General features: G+C 36.8%; 2 protein-coding genes across 7 annotated transcripts in view; both read left to right on the top strand.

The window, feature by feature from the left end:
* Positions 1–4248: 4248 nt before the first annotated feature.
* Positions 4249–11591, top strand: LOC103718237 (THO complex subunit 7A-like). Its single transcript, XM_008806957.3, has 3 exons — positions 4249–4576; positions 10111–10704; positions 11259–11591. The coding sequence occupies exons 2-3, from the start codon at positions 10111–10113 to the stop codon at positions 11391–11393; spliced, it is 729 nt and encodes a 242-aa protein (XP_008805179.1). The 5' UTR covers positions 4249–4576; the 3' UTR covers positions 11394–11591.
* A 7792-nt stretch (positions 11592–19383) lies between these two features.
* Positions 19384–20548, top strand: part of LOC103718236 — a 94283-nt gene continuing 93118 nt past the window's right edge. For 5 of the 6 annotated variants that reach the window (XM_039131925.1, XM_039131921.1, XM_039131922.1 and 2 more), the window contains exons 1-2: positions 19385–19788; positions 20516–20548. The exon at positions 20516–20548 is cut by the window's right edge and continues 223 nt beyond it. In XM_039131925.1, coding sequence (XP_038987853.1) covers positions 19515–19788; positions 20516–20548 — 307 coding nt within the window. In that variant the 5' untranslated portion in view covers positions 19385–19514. Of the gene's footprint in view, positions 19789–20515 lie in introns of all 6 variants that reach the window. The other variant, XM_039131924.1, reaches the window with a different exon arrangement.

Raw genomic sequence — 20548 nt, 5'->3', positions numbered from 1 at the left:
ATCACTGCAGGCAACACCATGAGCTGAGATAGTTACATGCATATTTTTTGTAGACAGGTGTAATCTTCTTACTACATGCTTTTAGTGTCAGTGTGCTATATAACATAATTAAGCATTGACAATAGTAACCAAACTTTAGATTTGCCAGATAGGATACTGCATTGGTCAATTTAATGCATACTTTGTTTTAATGCCAATTGTGGTCTTGGTAAACTTCCAGCTGCAAATAGAAAATAAAGCTCGTCTCTAAGTTCTTATAATTTACCAGGTTAATCTTGAAGGAGCAGTGCTAGGGATGCCTGTTTCATGCATAAAAAAGTTCTGGTTCACGGTGCCAAGGCGATCTGTGCAGCTTATGAGTGCAGTCTATGGGGGTGCGTCAAAATATGGAGTTGACGAGGCATTTAGAGACCTGGGATCTTTCTGTGTTTGAGCATTTTCCATCTTAAAAAGTCATGTATTTTCTGTTTTTCTTACCCCAAAAAAAGCATGTATTTTTTCCAGCTTAACAAATATGCATCTTTTCCCGTGCCTTTGCAGTTTATTTGTGATTAGCGTGGCTATTCTAAGTGCTAATGCGTTTGGTAAAGTCAGAAGAATCATAACAGGAAACATCAATAGTTATCAAATAACCAATTTAGTGCTCCAAAATTACTTCAGATTAATGAAATATTCATCAGGTTTGCATCATTATGTGAGAATCATCAGAAATCATGTCTGATACTCCTGGAAAGCCTTTAAACCTGTCGGCAGAAGTTCAGGGCTGGTCCATTATCTAATGAAATACAGATATTTCAAATTATTATAAGAAGCAGCAGTTGTACGCATGCGTTTAATCTTCAAGAGGTCTATCAATAGGCTGCATAAATGAAAAAGGACATATCAACAATGAGAATGGGAAATTGGACATAGACTTTCTGAAAAACTAATGCCTGAGAATATGATGCTTGGAAAGACAGTTTTCGTATGTTTGGTTGACTATACGAAACTATCACATTCTAGAGCAGCTTATGTTTAGTTGAGCATCTCTTAGAAAAGTTGTGTAAACTACATGTTACTTGGAAAGATAGTTTTTGCATGTTTGGTTGACTATACAAAACTATCACATTCTAAAGCAGCTTATGTTTAGTTGAGCATCTCTTAGGAAAGTTGTGTAAACTACATGTTACATCCTTAATAAGAGAAAAGAGCTTATTATATTCTATCTAAAACTCAAAGTTTTTACATAAAAATTAGACTTTTTCATTTCTTATATGGATTTTTCTTTTCCATAAAATGTGATAATCTTATTTCTATGGAAAAGCTACTTTTTTATTTTTTTTTAAAAAAAAAAACTCTAACCAGATATGAATTTTTTTTTTATTTTTTCGTTGATCATATTTTCCTCTCTTCTCCTCCCGTGAACCAAATGAGTCTTTAAAAGAGGCTCTACAATGTTCCAAGACAACTAGTTTATACAAGTCAGAACTAAAACACTTCCTCTCAGTGTGCACCTCTACTAGAAAAATAATTTCTATACCTATAAACAAAATCCTTTAGCAGAAGCAACAACATAACACAAAACCAGATCCGATTCATCGAGTACCAGAACACTTCCCATAACTAAAAGCTCACATAAGTTCTAGCCGCCACTAAGCTTTGGCGCTACTTCCCAAGCAATGGCCTTGAGGATTGTCAAGAAGGTTGTATATTATTTAAAAAATTGCAGAAGATCGTAGGAGGAAAAAAATCTGTGCCAGTGAAGAAAAGAAGTAAGATTTATTTCAGCTCGGTTCACAAAACAAGGCCAAGTTTGAATGCTCAAAGGTTGCTTTTGGTTTGAGAATAAGAAGGCGAGCACAAATGATGGCTAGGGGTGTCATTATGTCTGAGGTTCATGTATTAATTGGAACCTTACCCATAAGCCTATTTGGTGGATATGGGTGTGATAGACACATGTAACTTCTTGAGTCTAGGTTGATTTTAGAAAGTCTACTTATCCTAAACCAAACTTTATCATATTATATGTTATGTTGGAGTACGGGTTTGATATGTTTATAAATCCAATTCAATCTTGAACTACACTGGATAGTCTAAAATGTGCTTGCCAACACTTTCACCTTTTTTTTTATAAAAAAAAATCTATTTAGCATTGCTTTTCTATAAAAATCAAAATAAAATATATATTTGGTAATGATATTTTCATTTGTTATTCTTAAAAATATTTTTATTATTTTTGATAAAAGGGCAAACTAGAACTCCTAATTTTGTTTTAAATAAGAAACTTTTTAAGTTTGTCAAGCGAACAACTTCGTATTCTAGATTCTATTTCAAATTTTAATTGTTGTCACCTTTGCCATCACTATTACTCCAATTTACTTCCTCTACAATTGTTACTCCACCACCACAACCATCAATATCGCCTCCACCATCAGTTCCATCATCAAAAATTAGAAGAGGGGCTTGCTTTTTATTATGTGTTGATAAAAATAGCTATATTTCACTTGCAAATGCACATGGTTGCTAAATATTTTAGATATAAGATAATCTAACTGAATTATAAATTTTAGAAATGATTAAAAATTAACTACTTACTAATTTTTACAAAAATGCTTTGTGCTCAAGGCTGTAAATTCTAAAATCGATCGAGTTTAAGTTTTTTCAGGATTTGAGTTTGGATGAGATGGAGAGAGATTACGATCAAGAAGACTAGCAAAGAATTCAACTAATAGCAGAATTTGAATTAGGAAGAGTGCGGCAAGATTAGAAGTAACAATATTGTTTAATGGTGAAATTGAAGCATGGGTATTGTGAGAACTAAAAGCTTGGAAAATATCTAACTTTTATATAGAGTTAGGATAAAAATAGTTGGCTACACCAAATATATTTATATTATTTTTATTTTTTAAAAAAAATTATTCAATATCTAATTATAGTTTTATTCTTATACCACTTAAATTTCTTCTTACTTATTAGTTAAATTTTGAATTATGTCATTGATGAATAGTTTTGGAACAATAACTAGAATTGAGGTTTCTTCGGAGGAATAAAGCGATATGGATATCGATCAGGAGGAATTGGAATCCAACACCCAGTAACATGTACCTTTATCATGAGAATAACTTAAGACAATATTTTATTGGAATAACTATCCTATATTTCAAAGTAAAGGTACTGGTTGATCAAATTCGGATAAGGTATCACTATGTCCATACTCAAAGCAAAGCCTAGTTAAAAATCTAAATCCATACCTAATAAGACCCAAAAGAATTTGGATGATAGGTTAGATTTTGGGTAGTAATTGGAAATTTAATAAGTAATTTTGTTGCACTATTAAATCATTTTCTTTAATTTATTTCATATGTCCAAAAAGCACGGGTGAATCATGAGAAAAGGTAATACAAGAAAAATACTAAAAAAATCTATATTCATAGCTAGTATTGGACCCAAAAGAATTTGGATATTGGGTTGGGTTTCAGGTAGTAAACCATTTTTTTTATTTATTTAATGTGTCCAAAATAAACAATGAAAATGAAAAAAAAAGGTAATTCAAAAAATAATAGAAATATATATCCAAACCTAACATTAGATTTAAAAGAATTTGGATATCTAGTCGGGCTTTGAGTAGTAATTAGATATATAATAAGTTATTTTGCTGCACTATTAAACCATTTCTTTGATTTATTTGATGTATCCAAAATGAATACTGAACCATGAAAAGAAAAGGTAATATAAAAAATAATTAAACAAATCCATATCCATACCTAATTATAGAACCTATATAATTTGGACACTTTGTCGGGTTTTGGATAGTAATTGGATATTTAATAAATTATTTTGCTGCATTATTATACCATTCTTTTCATGTATCTGATGCATCCAAAACGTATGGTTAATGTAGAAAATAATAATAATAATAATTGTTGAGCTGGCTTTACTCTAACTAATTGGATTTGGTTTTGCATGGTCAAATCGCAATGGAATTTCTTGGAACCAAGCGGATAACCGTTTGGTTTTTGTACAACGGAAAAATTTATCATATATGACCTACTCCTCAAATCCAAGCCCAATATTTTGACTTCCATTCCAGACTGAGTTAGCAGTGTTGAAAAAGAAAAAAAATAAATATTATTTATCTGCTTGTCTGCTACGAATCTACAATGCACAGGAGCAGTTTTTGCATAGATTAAGGGCCGATAAAGTTTGATAAGGCCGATTAAGTTTGGCATAAATCCACCGAAACATAATTTAGTAAAAATTACTAAGTTTGGCATAATCAACTAATGGCCCTAATCAATTATGTGATTTTAACGAGCGGGTTATCGGTCTCCTTCGACAACCCTACCCTACCTTGAGGGAATTTTGGCAGCTGAGAGCCTGAGATCGCGCTACCCCGCGCCTCCTATCTCCTTGTCACCTCTTCGCGAGCACCCGCCTGTCTCCGCCGCCGTCTTCCATCGCCACGGAGAAGTGGAGGCCGCAGCCTATTCTTCTCCACCGTTCGTTACCCTGCTCTGGTTGAGAAGCACGGCCCTCTTTGTCCCGAAGGTCTCCATCGCGCGCTTTCTCTCTCTCTCGTTGAGTTCGAGAGAGAAAGGTGAGTTTTTTTCTTTTTGATATCTATTGTTTGGACTCTATATTATCTGATTAAATTTCGTTTTCTTTCTTTTTTTAATAAAAAATTTAACTTTTGTTGGATCGTTTTCTGAGTATGATTCGTGATTTTCAGTGATTTTGATCGGATTTGTTGGATTTTCGGATTTATGTTTGTAAGTTACTTCTCAACTACTTGAGATTTTTAGGGCACTTCAAATGCACTAAAAACCATTTGCTGCATTGCTTGGGCTCGTTGTTTGATGCCGTGCCGTAGTACTTTAGATATCAGCAATAGTGCTTCTTTATGAACTCTTGTTATGTTCTATATGAGCTGGTAATTTATTGATTTCGTTCTTTTTAATATGAGAAAAGGTAACAAAATGGAAAGACAGAAGAGAGGGGAAGAGAAAGAGGGTAGGAAGAGAGATGCAAAAAAGAAGAAGAAAGGAGACAAACACAAAAGAAAGCTTATAGCCTGATAGCACTGAAGAAAAGACTAAGCTTCACCTGCGAGGGCCGACATGCAATTCTAGTCCAATCATTCAGTAAAATCAGCATAGTCTCCAGTACTTCCTCTAGGATCGAGATGTCCCAGTAAAGATTCTTTAGTTTCTTTCGTACCAGATTGTCATCGAGAAGAAAATGAATGCTAATTTCCTTAGGAAGTAGAGGCAGATAGATTTGGTGACAAGCTGCTTAGAAAAGATAATCCGTGGTTTCTTGAAGAGAGTTGCAAAGAACAAAAACCTGAGGAGAAGACCAATTTCTTTTTCAGAAGTTTAAAGCCATGAGATTTTTTTGTATTTAGTGGCCAGATTAAAATTTTGACCTTCTTCAGGAATAGACACTTCCAAATAATTTTAGCTATAGCTGAAAGTGGACCTCCATATTTAGAACTCTGTAACAAATGCTGAAGGTGAACAATCCAAATTTACTCCATCTCTAGCTAGTCTTATCTCTACTAGTATTTAGTTGGACTGTTGGACCTCTTGCAGTTAATATACTCAATGCAAGAAACTCCCCAGTCTGAGTTCTGAATTCAATGGTTCTCAGGAGAAAGCCAGTAATCTGTCATCTTGATTTCTTTCCTAACAGTCAAATCAGAGACTTGAGGAAATAAGCAATTTAAGAGTAACTCTTCTGATGAAGTGTTTGACAAAAAAATTACACCCCTAGTATCACCCAAAATGCATCTTCCACCAACTTTTTATATAATTTTAATCTGAAGAGTGGGATCTGTGAGTATAGTAATGTTGCTTGACAAGAGAAATCGAAGGCCTATTATTATTGCTGAAGAACATCTTTTCCATTTGACGCGCAAACCATCATCTATATTTGCAAGTGTTTGACCCCTAAGCAAACTAGAGATTTATCCTTACAAACCTCCTCCTAATTCAAAAGGCAAGCTCCACCATTGTTCTTTTCTCTTCCTTTCCACAGGAAAGTTCATATAAGCTAATCTATTTTGTTAGCCACTCTTTCACAGTTGGCATCCAGTAGGTGGATTTAGAGGATAGTACTGCATTAGCTAAATGTGGCCAACCTCCAACAGATAAAAGTTTCCCTTTCCAAAAGTTTCTCCTTAATCAATCTTATCAATTAGAAAAGAACCCTTATTCTCAACTCAGAAAGATGAAGTTCGATATCAGATCCAAACAACACAAGATGCTTCCAGCGGAGTGATCCCTTCCTTTCTGAGAACCCAAATACATAAGTTGACATTTTTCAAAATTGATCTTTAAACCTGTTACGAGTTACCAACCATGCAGAATAAATTTTAATGCAGCTAGCTAGTGATGATCTGCTTCACCAAATATTATAACAATCATCCGCATAGGCAATTTTCCTCATTCCTCCATTTATATGTACTGACCCCAAACTTTTAGCCAATCCCTTCTCACCAGCTTTGTTAAAAATTCTTCCTAATACACCAATCAGAAGGACAAAGGGGTAACATGAAAGTGGATACAACTTGCTTGAGTCCTTGTTTACTCAAAATCCACTTGCCAAGTTTTCCTATTCAAAAGTTAACCGATTTGCTAGCTGAAAGACAAGCTCTAATCCAGTTGCACAAGTTATCCACAAAAGTTCTTTAACCTTTAGAGGATGCAACAAGAAATTCCAGTTAACTCTATCATAGGCTTTCTTGAAATAAATTTGACAGGGGATCCCATTGATTTTCTTCTTTTTACAAAAGGGTACAATTTCAGAAACACAAGCAAAACATTCCGTGTTGTTCATTCCTCTCTTGAGGGCTGATTAATCTCATGCTATTAAGGTATCAATAATCCTAGATAATCTGTTGGAAAACACATCAGGGATTATCTTTAACAAGCTGTACAGAAGACTGATAGGTTGAAAATCTTTGACAGTGAAGCAGACATTCTTTTGGGGTCTAAGATGATGAAGTTATAATTCAGCCTAGCAATCTCATTAAAGTTGGAATTCTTGCCTTAATAGAAGTTCATCACATCATCTGTTAAAAGATCCTAAAGGATTAAAGAAAGCACATGCGGAAAGCATCACGTCCTGGTGATTATCTGAAGCTGGGCTGAACATAGCCTAAGCTGGGCTGAACATAGCCTTCTTTTCACTCCTTACTAAGAAAAGTTCTCCCCAAGATGAATCGAGTATCTAAATGCCCAAATAAAGCCTGTCAACTTGCAGACATCCAATTTAGATGTTCAGACCAAATAACTTCAGTGCAATAGTCATAAAAAGCCTTCTTTGTATCACTATTCACTAGTCTCAGTTAGAGTGCCAGGTTGAGATTGAATAGAATGTATTGTATCTTTTCCTCTCTGTTACTAGCACAAGTGTGGAAAAAATTAGTATTCTTGTTTCCAGACTTTAACCTATTGATTCAAGCTTTTTGCTTCCTTGATGATGCTTCTTTAACAAGCATCTCTTTCAGTTCCTCTATCAACCAACAGTTGCCTCATCTTTCAAAAGCTGTGAGATTCCTCGACTCCTTTTCTGTATCAGGCCTTTCATTTTTTTTTAGCAAGACCTCTTAGTCAATAAGATGTCATGGGTCACCTCTCTCTACTTTTACTCCAATGTATAAGCTTCTGCAAAGGATAAGAAACTATCCACCAAGTTAACTGCTGCATCTGAATTAGAAGGTGCAGTGGTCCACTAGTACCACGGATTCAAAATCACTACAATGGGAGGGTATCATTGGTACTGTACTGTTCCAACATGTGAGTGGCACTGGTACAGTTGCTGGGAAGGCAGAACCATCTGTACTGGCATATCAACTATATCAGTCCATATCGTTGCCATACTGACCATACTGGTTGATACCGATGGTTTTTCATTTTTTTTTTATGCTTTTAGTTTTGGTGTGTAACAATGATGCCGGTACTGCATTACCTTTAGATGGATAACTGGTATAGAGTTAGTGTTGATAATTAAAACCTTCACTAGTACTATATTAGTTCCTTGAATTCAATGTATTCAAATCAGAGATTGTCAGATCCAAATAGATTGGTCCCACCAAAAACTGGATTAAAGAAGAACCAGAAGGAGTGTATTCAAATCAGAAGAAGATCAGGCTACTGAAGTAACATCAGACCTAGGGTATCTTTGCTTCCACTCAAGAGTAACCAGAAAATAGCGCTACAAGACTAGGAGTTTCTTGTTTATTCGACCATGTGAAATTCTTCCATTTACTGGAGATCTAGTGAACTTTCTATATTGATGAAATCAAAGAATCTAATCACATTTGCTGGTATTACCAAGTCTCTCATTTCAAATCTCATGATGTTGAAATCACCAGCCAATATCCATGCTCCTTACAAATTTGATCTGATTACTGCTAATTTTGTCCAAAATTATTCCCTCCTAGAATCTATGTGCCCTTAAACGTCTGTTAGAAGCCAACTGAATCCATCACTTTTGTTGATTAGTCTAACTGTCTTGGAGTAAACAGCTGAAACAAAAATAGTGCCATCTAGAATCTGTGACTTCCAACGCATGGGTAAACCACCAGCTGAATCAATAGCATTTAAAGAATGCCTACAACCAGAAACTACCCTACAAGTAGATGTCACCATTCTGCTGTTTGAATTGTCCAATTTAGTCTCTTGTATGCGGACAACTTGGCATCTAGTGGACTTTACTGCAGTTTGTTTTGTTACCTGTATATAAAGGTGGCCCTTCATGTGGGCACAAGATGTAAACGGTAGAAGTGATGGCTGATCTAACTATGACGCTTCGGTGATGGTAGAAATAGAAAACATAGCATTGGGAGTAGGTGTTTCAAATAAGCATTATGCTAGATGGGTGCCTTTCCTTCCTTACCTGTCTTCTTTTGACTGTTGTGTAAGTTTCCTTTTCTAGTATTCATCTTTGTTCTGGTGTGGACTTGAGACTTCCAGCTTTAAGGTCTTGTCTTTTCCTCTTAGGGGTGTCAAACGAACATGCTGTTCATCAGCCAGCTCGAGTTTGGCACAATTTCAGCTTACTCGGTTAGTAAATGAACTGAGATAGAGCTAGACTTAGCTTGTTCGAATTTCACTTGATTTGGCTCAGAAAATGCAAATATTAAACAGTTTATATATTTTATAGACTATTTTAATTAATATTATCTATGTATTTTTTTGCGTAATTTGCTATAAACTAGCGTAGGCTATATAGAATAGAATATATTTCAATATAATATTAAAATATAATTTGGATTATTAGCTTAAACTGTACAAATAAAAGTCTTGAAATACCTTAATCCCTTACCAGTTTTCTTAAACAAGCTATTTTGAACAGCTTGAGTTCAGCTCGAAATTAAATAAGTTGGCTCGAACTCGGCTTGGTTATTAAATGAGCTGAGCTTGAGCAAGGCCTAGCTCACTCATGTTCAGCTTGTTTACGTTTCCTATGCTGTTTTAATTAGGACATCTTTGCTGTTAAATTTATAAGCTAGGGAAGGTAGGTCAAATTTTTCGAGAAGCTATTTACCATAGACATGCAGCATTTTCGGAACTTCAAGAAACTATTTAATGAAAAAAAAAATGTTTAGAAACTGTTCTAAAAATAGCAACTACCAAACATACGCAAACAATGTACCTGGATAACCCTTCATTTTACTATGATCTGGAAGACTTTAATTTATCGTGCTTGAGAGAGACTTCTTTTGTGTATGATTCACCGTCAGCATATTTCTGAGTCTTCTGTTCCTTTCTCTTGTTAAATGAAAAAGAGAGAAGGAAAAAAATGGCCTTCTTTTCTTTTTATGTATCTTATATTTATCATAATAGTTCAACAACCTGTTACTGATGAAAATTGTATTGATTTTACATTTATTAAGAAGTGTGCTCTTTCTGGCCCTCAGCATTTCTTCATTCTCACCAGATGTTCTTGAATTCTATTTATTATCATATACAGCAATGTAAAGTTTTCATCATTAACAGTAATCCCTTACTGTAAATTGTCAAAAGTTTTCTTTGGTACTCCAATTTTGACTAATCCAGACTTTTCCCTTTATCTATTTACCCAATCTGTGCTGAATACTGAAGTAATTAACTGTTAAGCAAACAGATGCTAGCCAAAGGAAGAAAAATTGCTGGGAGAGGTGAAGAGATGGCTGCACATTATGCTTTTGGCCCTCTTGAAGATGATGTGATAATTAAACACAGGCTTCTGACTCGCACCACAACTACCCGGGGTGAACCACCATTAAAGAAGCTTCAAAAGAAGTTTGTCTCCTTGGCACTTGAGATCGAGAAGGACGCAGATAATCTAAGTGACTGTGAGAGATCGTACAAGGCTTTCCTACAAGAAATAGCCACTTTTGAGCTCCCACTTATTAAAAGCAAAGCAGTGGTTGATGCTAACATCCGAGAGAAAGAGAGCTTCAATGAGCTGCAAGAAGAAATCCAACAACAAATCTTACAGGCTCAGGCTGATATTGGGGACTTAAAAAAACAACTTGAGGAGAGCAAGATTGAGAGGCAGCACAAGGAGGAGGGTGAGGCCATTAGGAAGCTGATTGCTTTGCAGCCCCCAAGGTCAGAAACTCAGAAAATTATCTCAGATCTAGAGAAGGAAATTGTTACTTTGGAGGCAGAGAATGCTGCATGTGTGAGGACATTGGATCTTCGGAAGAAACAATTCTCTCTTTTGCTGCACGTGGTGAGTTAGTATTTAATGTTTTTTTCTAAAATTGTTTTGATTATTTGAGCTTCTCAATCCCAATAGATGGGATGATATAAGATAAACATCGCAATATGCTTAATATTATAAAAAGTACTCAAATTTTCACACATTTTTCATTTGGCTAATGGTTCTCCAAACCATTCTTGTGCTACTGAATTATTCATGCAAGTATTATGTGGTTCACAAAATCTACGAATCGTCGACGCATTGCTCACAACCTATTCACAAGACAAACTTGGACTATATGTTGGTAGTTTTCGTTTTATTTTTATTTTTTATTTTTTGCCCAGAGTGCTGCTCTTGTCAGCTGCTATTACCTCCCATATGCCTGTTTTCACTCCATATCCGAATTCATTCAGAACTTCCAGCAAGTTCTCCTATTTTTTCTGAGGTCAAATTATTTTGAAACACCAAACTTGGGAACATGATGTGAAATTACTGAAATCTAGAAAACCAATTCTTTTCATCATGAGAAGTCCTGCTGATGTTCCTTGAATTATGAGGACTAATGCTTAATTCTTTTTCTACAGGTTCATGAATTGCAGAATACCATTGAGGATGAACAAAAGAGCTTGGCAGATGAGCTCAGAGCTGTCATGGAAGAGCAGAAGATTAGCATTGAAGATGGTAGTGCTGTTGGCTCGGAGGCCATGGTTGTAGACTAACTAGTGATGTACTATCTTGCTTTGTGTATTTGCTCAATGTGCAGTTGTAGACTACCTAGTGATGTGCTATCTTGCTTTGTGTATTTGCTCTTAATGTGCAATCTTTGTAATTTACTCGTGAGTTGCAATTTGGACTTAAGCTTGTTTTGGGGAAAGAGATACTAATCAAATAAAATAGCGGAAATTAATTCCCCACCCTCCCCATGACTATGGTGTAACATAGAGTCTCTGTTGACCCAAATAGGCATTTCCAGGGGTGGTTCTATATACACCCCCCCTATTGCTCAGGACACCCCCCAAAAATTAAAAAAAAATTAAATACTCTCTACACCCCCCCATTTGCTAAGGACACCCCTAAAAAATTAAAAATTTCTAAATTACCCCCCACCCTCCCCACCCCCTCACCTAAATTGCTCTCTACACCCCCCAAACCCCCTCCACCCCGCTCTTCCCCTCCAAAACACCCGCCGGCTTCTCCCTTCCGCCCAAAAAACCTCGCCTCAAGCACCTCGCCGGCGGCCAAACCCCCTCCGTCTCCCTTTGAACTGTTCCGCCCAAAGCACCTCGCCAACGCCCAAAACCCCCCCGTTCCTCCTTCTCCCTCTCGTCGCCGGCATTCTGTCCGGCTGCACAGAGCCGGACAGAACCCTTCTGTTCGGCTGCACAGTGCCGGACAGAAGCCTTCTGTTCGGCACTGTGCAGCCGAACAGAAGAGTTCGGTTGAGGGTTGCCGAACAGAAGGCTTCTGTTCGGCACTGTTCAGCTGAACAGGCCTTCTGTTCGGCACTGTTCAGCTGAACAGAAGCCTTTTGTTCGGCGATCCAGTGCCGAACGGAGCACGAACCGTGAAAAAAAAAAAAAATTTCGAAACAAGATGGAACACGTACCTTTGCGGCCGATTCTTCGTCCCAAATCACTAGTTGCTTGTCCATGCTTCGAATGGGGCTTAAATCTCCTTCAAAGATCGCCTAAACGATGTAAATGGATCGAGGGGTTTAAGGGGGGTTTGAGGGGTGTTTTTTTTTTCTTTTCAAAACGAAACGGAGGAGGAGGAAAGGGGGGTGTACTGAGAAAATTTCAAAGGCAATATGGTAATTACACTAAAGGTTAGTTTGGGTATTTTATTTTTGGTTTTTGGGGGGTGTCCTTAGCAATAGGGGGGGTGTATATAGAACCCCCCATTTCCAGTCCAAGGATGAGAGGATATCCTAATTCCCGGTTCCTAATGGAGGTTTCCTTTTTTTTTAAATTCCGAAGTGGCCCCTTCGTTGGCGGTAAAGGTTTGTTTGTGGAAACGGTTGGAATTCTCCGCTCTCTTCTTTTCTGTATTTTATGGCCAAACAAATAGATAGTTTCTTATCTATTTGCAGAGAGTCTGGGAGAGTTTCTCTATTGGAAGTCACCACTGTCTTCTTCTCTGTTTCATGTTGCCGAAAAATTAGATAGCTTCTCTGTTTGTAGAGAGTCCTTCTGATATTAAGCGGCCATGATTTGATTGCCGGAAAGTTTCTCTGTTGGAATTCTCCGCTGTTTTCTTTTCTGTTTCCTGTTGCCGAAAAATCAGATAGCTTCTTATCTATTTGCAGAGAGTCCCCTTTGATCTTTAGTTGCGGTGGTTTGATTGCGGAAGAGTCAAACGGTTGCAATTCTATTCCGATTTTCCGATATCCACTGAGATATCCTTCTGTTCTTCTCTGTTTTTCGATTATGATTCAAAGAAAATCCTGTTTTAGCTTGGTTATCTTCTTGTGTGTCTGCCATTGTTAATATCGTGTATGGAAAACTTTTTTTGTGTCTGTCATTACTAATATCCTGTATAGAAAAGAGTCCCCGTAGCAGCATTCCCTTTGCTTCATTGTTAAAATAGCATTCTGAATTTCGATCAGTTCATCCCTCTCTCCTTTTTCTATTGTCATGGCTTCAAAGAACACAAGTAGCCTGGTTTTCATGACTATTTATTCTTATGGTAGCGAAGCTCTTATTATTTCTATCTCTGAGGACACAAATCTCAATCAAATTTGCAAGAAAATAGTGAAAAGATGGAGACATCTATCTCCTATGATGGTAGAAGTTAAATTTTATGTTCCAAACAAATTTAGAATGCTTGTTACGCTCATGAGCGATAAGGATGTTTGGAATATGCATTAAATATATGTCAACTTAAATGTGCCGGTGATCGAGATGGTTGTTAGTTATTCTTCATTCCTGACCGAAGTTGCTGATGTGGTAATTGATATAAGGTATTGCACAAGATAATTGCATGTATTTCTGTTTTGCTATTCTTAGTTTAAATTAGTCTTGTATTGCATATTTCACTTCTTAGTTTGTGCATTTTAAGCACAAAATTGTTAGTTAGTATGCTGAAATTTTGTTTAACTTATTGTAGAGATGGTGGCCCATCCCAGAATGTTGAGTGGAGTTGCAGATTCAAAAATGTTTCAAAGGATGACTCAAGTAAATTCGGTCGAGTTGTCGAAAAAACAAGAGCCCAATCGAAGAGGAACCTAGTCAAAAATTTTTTTTTGATGCTTGGAAAATCTCTATAGAGGGTGTTGGTCAGGAGTTCAAGAATGTGGAAACTCTTCGTGACATAATTTGCAACTTTTGCATTGCAAATTGCAAAGATTTTGTGTTTGTGAAGAGTAATCGTCAGCAAGTAATCGTGGAATGTGCATATGAAGAATATGAATTTGGCATATCCATACTTCTCAACTTGGGAATCAAAAAAGGTTTGCAATTAAAAAAATGAACAGCCAGCATACATGCGGAGGAGGGTTGCAAGTCCGGTCTCATCCTAAGGCTTAGAAACGTTGGGTTTCGAATATTGTTAAAGATAAACCTCAAGAAACGCCATTATATAGGCCGACTAATATCGTAAAGGATATTCGTCGAGAATATAGTATTGAATTGCCGTATCATCAAGCTTGGCATGAGAAGAAAGTGGCTATGAAGTACCTTTATGGTCACAAATCACAATGAAGTACCTTTATGGTCACAAATCACAATCTTATGGCCGGATACGCTGGTATTGCAAGGCTATTCTTGAGACCAACTCCAGCAGCATTACAAAGTATGAAACAAGTGAAGGTCGATTCAAACGCCTATTCATTTCATTTCATGCTTCAGTAATGGGTTTCATAAGAGGATGTAGACATCTGATTTTTATGGATGGAACATTTATAAAGCATAAGGATGGAGGTGTACTACTTGGCGTGACTTCCAACTATGCGAACGAGGATATATTTCCTATTGCTTATGGTGTGGTCGATACAGAGACTGATGACAATTGGAACTGGTTTTGTCAAATTTTGAAAGAAGTAATTCATAGTTGCAGTGACTATCATGGTTAGTAGTTCACATTTATGACATATAGACATAAGAAAATTATTAAATCAGTGCCAAAGTACTTTTCTGATAGTTACCACTTATATTGTTTCCATCACGTGAAAGTCAACTTCAAGAGTCAGGTTTGGAGCGTCATATTCTGAATTTTCAACCTAGAATTTATCTAACTAATTTTAGATATCGTAGATCTCATCCTTCGATAATTGTCAATGCAGGTGCTTGTCTATTATCGTGCAACTGAGAGAAAAAGGCTGCTTGATTTACTAAATGCTGCTGCCTATACTCCAAGGCTGAATGTTTTTCAGAAATTAATTAGCAAGCTTACATTAGAAGCCCTAGGGACTAAAACCTTTCTCCTGCATGCAAATCCAGAGCATTGGGCAAATGCAGTCTTTCTAGGTCCACACTGGGGTATTATGATATCTAACGTGGCAGAGTGTTTTAATAGTTGGATCATGGAGGCTCGCCATATGCTCATTCCTTATATGGTTGACCATATCAGGCTTCAAATAATGCAATTGATGCATGAATGACATAATCAAAGTTATGGTATTTAAACACATCTGTGCCCCAATCCTAAGAAAGTCTTGCAAAAAAATACAGAAGACGGTCGGAGATTATCCGTGTTTACGTCAAACATAATAATATATAATGTAAATGATACAAACTACTCATGCAAAGTTGACCTCCAAAATTGCACTTGCTCTTGCGGCAGCCGGCAAATCTTCTACATGCCATGTAAGCATGCATGTGCATGCATTGAGACATTATAGGTGTGTGCCATATGGAGTTAACTATGTGCCGGCAAGTGAAACGTCCGTGCCAATTCACAAGTGGTTGTAAGTGTGCGGAATGTTAAACACAATATGCAGATACTTGAGTTATCTCATGCATCCCATTTTGCAATACTTCATCTCCTCACATTTCTATCAGAGTTTTTACTTGTGGCCTTCCTCACGAGAGAAGGTGAAACTCTTTCTCCCTAGGCCCTAGCTTCTCGATCAGAAAACTTAAGTTTTACATCATGTTAAAATAATTGTGATCTTAGAAATGAATATTCAAACCTAAATTTTTTTTAAGTTCTTCAAAACTTCGGCGATCGTGCCTACCTTGCGAGGAAATAGGGCGTTGCTCTAATGCAGGAGATGTGGATACATAAATGGTGGCCGGTGGCCTCTTAGAAGGTTGTTCGTATGCTTAACAACCCATGCCTGCCAAAAACCAGTGTAAACATCAAATTTGAAGTCAATACATATCTTAACAATGAAATTATAAAGAAACATTAAGATGCTTACCACAAGAGCAATCGTGCAGCCATCCATATATCCAGAAGATTTCTTGCTGGTGATGTTCCTTTTCCTCACACTTTTGGCTAGACTAGATATCTGCCGGATACCCAAGCGGTCTAAATTATCAATATATGAATATAATAACTTAGGAACATAGTAGTGTACAGTTGGGAAGAGGATGGTCACAAAGAGATATAGAACCCATAATTTGGTGAAATCCTCTACATCTTGTCGTCCGCTCTTTCCAACAAGTAATTGTAATCTATTTTTTACTGCATTCCTATCAGCCTTTTTGTGGTCACTCTAAAAAAAGGGGTGATGAGGTCGAACAGAACCCTCCCCTCCCTATGCCATTCGACGTCATCACTCGTGCTACTCAAATCAAGGATGGGTGCAAACTCACTCCCTACAAAAGGCACTAGAATCTTACCAAACCAAAAATCCTCCTCCACATCATTCTAGAAGGAAAGCAATGTGTCTAGGACAGGCCTACTCTGCTTGATATATGGTAGACCTAGCATATGTCCAAACAAAGTGCCGATCACCCTTTCTTTCTGTTCCTGAGACATAGACCGGACAAGGGTGACGATAAAATGGACATAGTGGCTGAAGTAGCACCTTCCAATGGCCAATAGCAGGTGCTTTGCCTCTACTTTGAATTAGAGCCATACAAAATGTCTGCATCACAAATATATTCAGACAATAACTTTCAATAATATCAACTCAAAATTAGAAATACATAATTGAGGAAAACATCTTGCGCTAATGAATGATCTTAAAAACTATAACAAAGAATAAAAATAGCACTAAATAGCTATCAGTGAAGGATATTTATGGTTTTTCCATGACAATTATCTCAAATGTGCTATCACAACTTCTCTGTCTGTTAATTTATCAAATCCTAACCATTTCCACAATTTAAAAACAAATGCCCTATAATACTATATAACAGTTTGGTGTTCGGGAAAAAAATTGGAGAAAGTATACTGCAACGATTGACAAACTTGTTGAAGGACTGCAGAGACGCCTCAGGAAAGGTTTGGAAACTAATGTTGAGTGAAGCTTCGGTTACCAACGAACAGGGCAAAATCAGGAGTGTTAGGGAAAGCTTTTAGAATGGGATTCGGCAACATTCCGTCAAGTCCCAACTCTCAGTCGGAGGCCGGGCGAAAAATAGAGTCGAGCTCTCAAAACTCGAGTGGGAAGAGAGAAAAACAGAAGAGCATATAATGGTTGTGAAGAGAGGATAACAACAAATGATCGGGAGAGCGGAAGGCTTCTTTATTTCGACGAGGGGAATGGATTAATAGGGGAAGAGAGTAAAAGCGATTTGCCGATTGATATAGTATATGGCTTTAGGGTTTGAAATAGGGGACTAAAAATCAAACAGAATCGGTCGAGAGGAAGAGGGCTATTTTCGTGGAAAGAGAGGATTGAAATAGGGGAAGAGATGAAGTGGAATTGGTCGAGAGGAAGAAGGCTATTTTCGTGGGAAGAGAGGATTGAAACAGGGGAAGAGATGAAGCGGAATAGGTCAAGAGGAAGAGGGCTATTTTTGTGGGAAGAGAGGAAGCGGAATCGGGCGAGAGGAAGAGAGCTATTTTCATCTCATGACGAAAGGCGGAATCACAATGGACCGGTTGTTATAAAACCGGTCAATAGGGACTAAAAAATATAGTTCGGTCCAATGCTGGACCGACCTTTAATTCCCCCAATAAAATATTCTTAGTCACTGAGGATATTGAAGCTCTGTTTTTAGTTTCTGAAGGCAGTGGGAAAATTATCAGGCTCTGCTTTCTTTCTGCTTGAATGGAGATATAGAACTTGGGATGTGGAAACAGCCTTAGCTGCTCATCAACAATTTTTTATATTATTATTTTAATACTGTCTTTTCTTTTCTTCTTAAGGCTATTGACCATTGATCATCACAGGGCCTATTTTTCCACGGGAACAAAAGAATGGTAGCTCATTTCTCTTTATTATTGAAATATGAAATTTTACATTTTATGCCGGTTGTTTTCATCCTTATTACATATTTAGTCAAGATCAACCTCACTTTTATTTGGGTTAAGGGCAATTTAACAATTCCTTAATATTTAAATATGTTTACTATGATTTTCTAAATATGTACTAATACTTACTAGTACAAAATTCTTGGGTGATTTGAAAAGCTGCAGCCTGAATTTTTAAGCCACCATGTACACTTGCTAGGATATGAAACTCCTTTTCTAATTGCTAGTAGAGCTTTGATTCCCTACCCATTACATTCGGATGAAACCCCCGACAGCGAAACCTCCCAAAAGAGAATTCTTCCATTTGAATCACACCTTTTCCACCTCATCGTTGGATGGAAAAAAAAAACATAGTAGCAAAGTACTCTCTCGCAATCTCTATTATATACAATTGAAAGCCTTGAGGTCAAGCACATGATTAGATCCTTTAAACCATTCAAGCAAGATGATTTATTTACTTTACAATCTAGATCCCAAATTGATTTTCCATGAATTTGGCCTCCTGAAAAAATTAACAAGAGTCGATCCTTTTGTTTATATGTTACCCATGTCAATAAAATCCATTTTATTTTTATTGGATTATGTGTTCAACATAGGTATTATAGTAAACTCTATGGCATCTATGAACTTTGTTATATTGGGTACGACAAACTTTATAATGACTATTATAATAGAAAAAATGGTGTCTAATAATAACCGTGGTTTTGTCCACCTTCCAACCTATTATAGAGATAAATAACATGAAAAATATAAGATTAGCATTTTCTATTATAACATATTTTTATTTATCCATAATTATTGCTATTCTCATTTATACCTTCCTTTAAATAAAACAAAATTTTTCAAAATTTATCTTTTTGTCTCTTGAGTTTCTCTAAAAATGATTGTACATCTAAAGTTAATATCATTTTATCCAATAAAAAGTGAGGAGAAATCTATTGTCATTATTTTTTTGGTCACCGAATATTATTTTTCATATAACATCATTATGATAATCATTATTGCAGTAGTTACTATAACATTAAAAATTTAATAGTTATTTTTTGAGATAAATAATGGTTGTTATAACAAGTAATAACAATTTTGGTAGGATTCACTATAATCATGGCTGGCAATGCTTTAACTGCTTAACCAGGTGGGGCTTTTTATAGATTGAATTAAATTATTTATTTAATAAAATAATTAGGTTTGAATCTAAATTTTTAATCTATTCAATAAATAAGCTGGATTAGGATTGAGAGATTATTGACCTAAATTTATTTGACCCAACCCTGCGGAGAGCGGACTCTACCCGTTTGGCACCCCAAAAACGCTATTTAAAGCTAGAAGTTTCAACCGGACAATGGGGCCCATCTAAAATTTTGCTGTAGATCCATGATTCGATCCTTTTCCTTGTCTTCCAGGGGCTCCCTCTGCTCGATTCTTCCCTTCGGTTTCTCTTCTCCCGAACGGTTTGTAAACTCTGAGCGAATTCTATGGCCGTACAGGGCATCATTCTTCTTGGGCTGCTGCTCCTCCTCCTCCGCCCGATCCCGTCCTCCTCCGGCGAGTCCCTCACATGCCTCGCCGTCTACCGGGAGGGCGGCGCTCCGGCCGTCTTCCAGTCCCCCAAGTGCTCCCGCTGGACCCTCCTCGCCGACGACGCCCGCCGCCCGCCGCCCAACTGCCAGGCCGCCATGCACCTGGGACGCCGCCGCTCCCAGGAGGACCGCACCGTCTGCGCCCTCGGCATGCGGATTCCCTTCCTTGGTACGATCGTTTCTCACCTGGACGGGTTATTGAATATCTTCCTTCTGTTACCCTTTTCTTGGATTTAGACTGCTGTTAGGGCTTATATTTCTATGTGATATAGACGAAAGCCCTAAAACTTGGACCACACAATGCTGAGAGTGGTAGGGAATGTCAAACTGTTTAGCTGGTAGTCTGGTCTCTTGAGTGAAATTATATTGTTCGAATTATTAATCTTAAACTAGGGAAAAAAATTTTGTTTGGCTAAAAAAGAAATTGTTTTTGGAAAACAAAGAATTCTTGAAATTTTTGTGAAAATGAAGCAACAATGCTAGGAAATATTGGAAGGGAATTGTTCTTATGGCTGTTAGTTTCTGTGAGTATAAATATGATAGGTTGGTGATTTATATTGGAACATTTTGTAACTTCCTATTCTGTTAAAAACATTTTTCGAAAAACGTACATATTTTGATTTTGCAAAATATTTAACTGTTTAAATGAAATATGATCAAGTGGTAAAACTTGGGTGATAAATTTGGAGTGCTGGTTTCGGTAAACTGCGGAAAATTTGAACAGAAAAGCCCTATATTTCTTTCTTTAAAGTAACTTTTCTCATATCCTCAATATATAAAATAGATTTTGACTGGACCTACTTATAATTCTCAAGAAGATGAGATGATAGGTAGTAAAAGTTACCTTTCTTCTATTGTCTCAGATCTTGGTTTTAATGAAACTTTTTATTGGTCAGGAAGAACGGGAATTGAGGATATTGATGTTGGCA

This window comes from Phoenix dactylifera, chromosome 11, assembly GCF_009389715.1.
Source record: "Phoenix dactylifera cultivar Barhee BC4 chromosome 11, palm_55x_up_171113_PBpolish2nd_filt_p, whole genome shotgun sequence".
NCBI classification, from domain to species: Eukaryota; Viridiplantae; Streptophyta; class Magnoliopsida; order Arecales; family Arecaceae; genus Phoenix; species Phoenix dactylifera.
The sequence above is the reverse complement of the archived record's forward strand: the minus strand, read 5'-3'. Positions and strand labels throughout refer to the sequence as shown.

Excerpts from the sequence above, each read along its gene's own strand:
- LOC103718237 (XM_008806957.3), top strand. The coding sequence starts at position 10,111 with ATGCTAGCCAAAGGAAGAAAAATTGCTGGGAGAGGTGAAGAGATGGCT. Across the intron at positions 10,705-11,258 it reads TCTCTCTTTTGCTGCACGTG|GTTCATGAATTGCAGAATAC; the intron begins GTGAGTTAGTAT and ends CTTTTTCTACAG.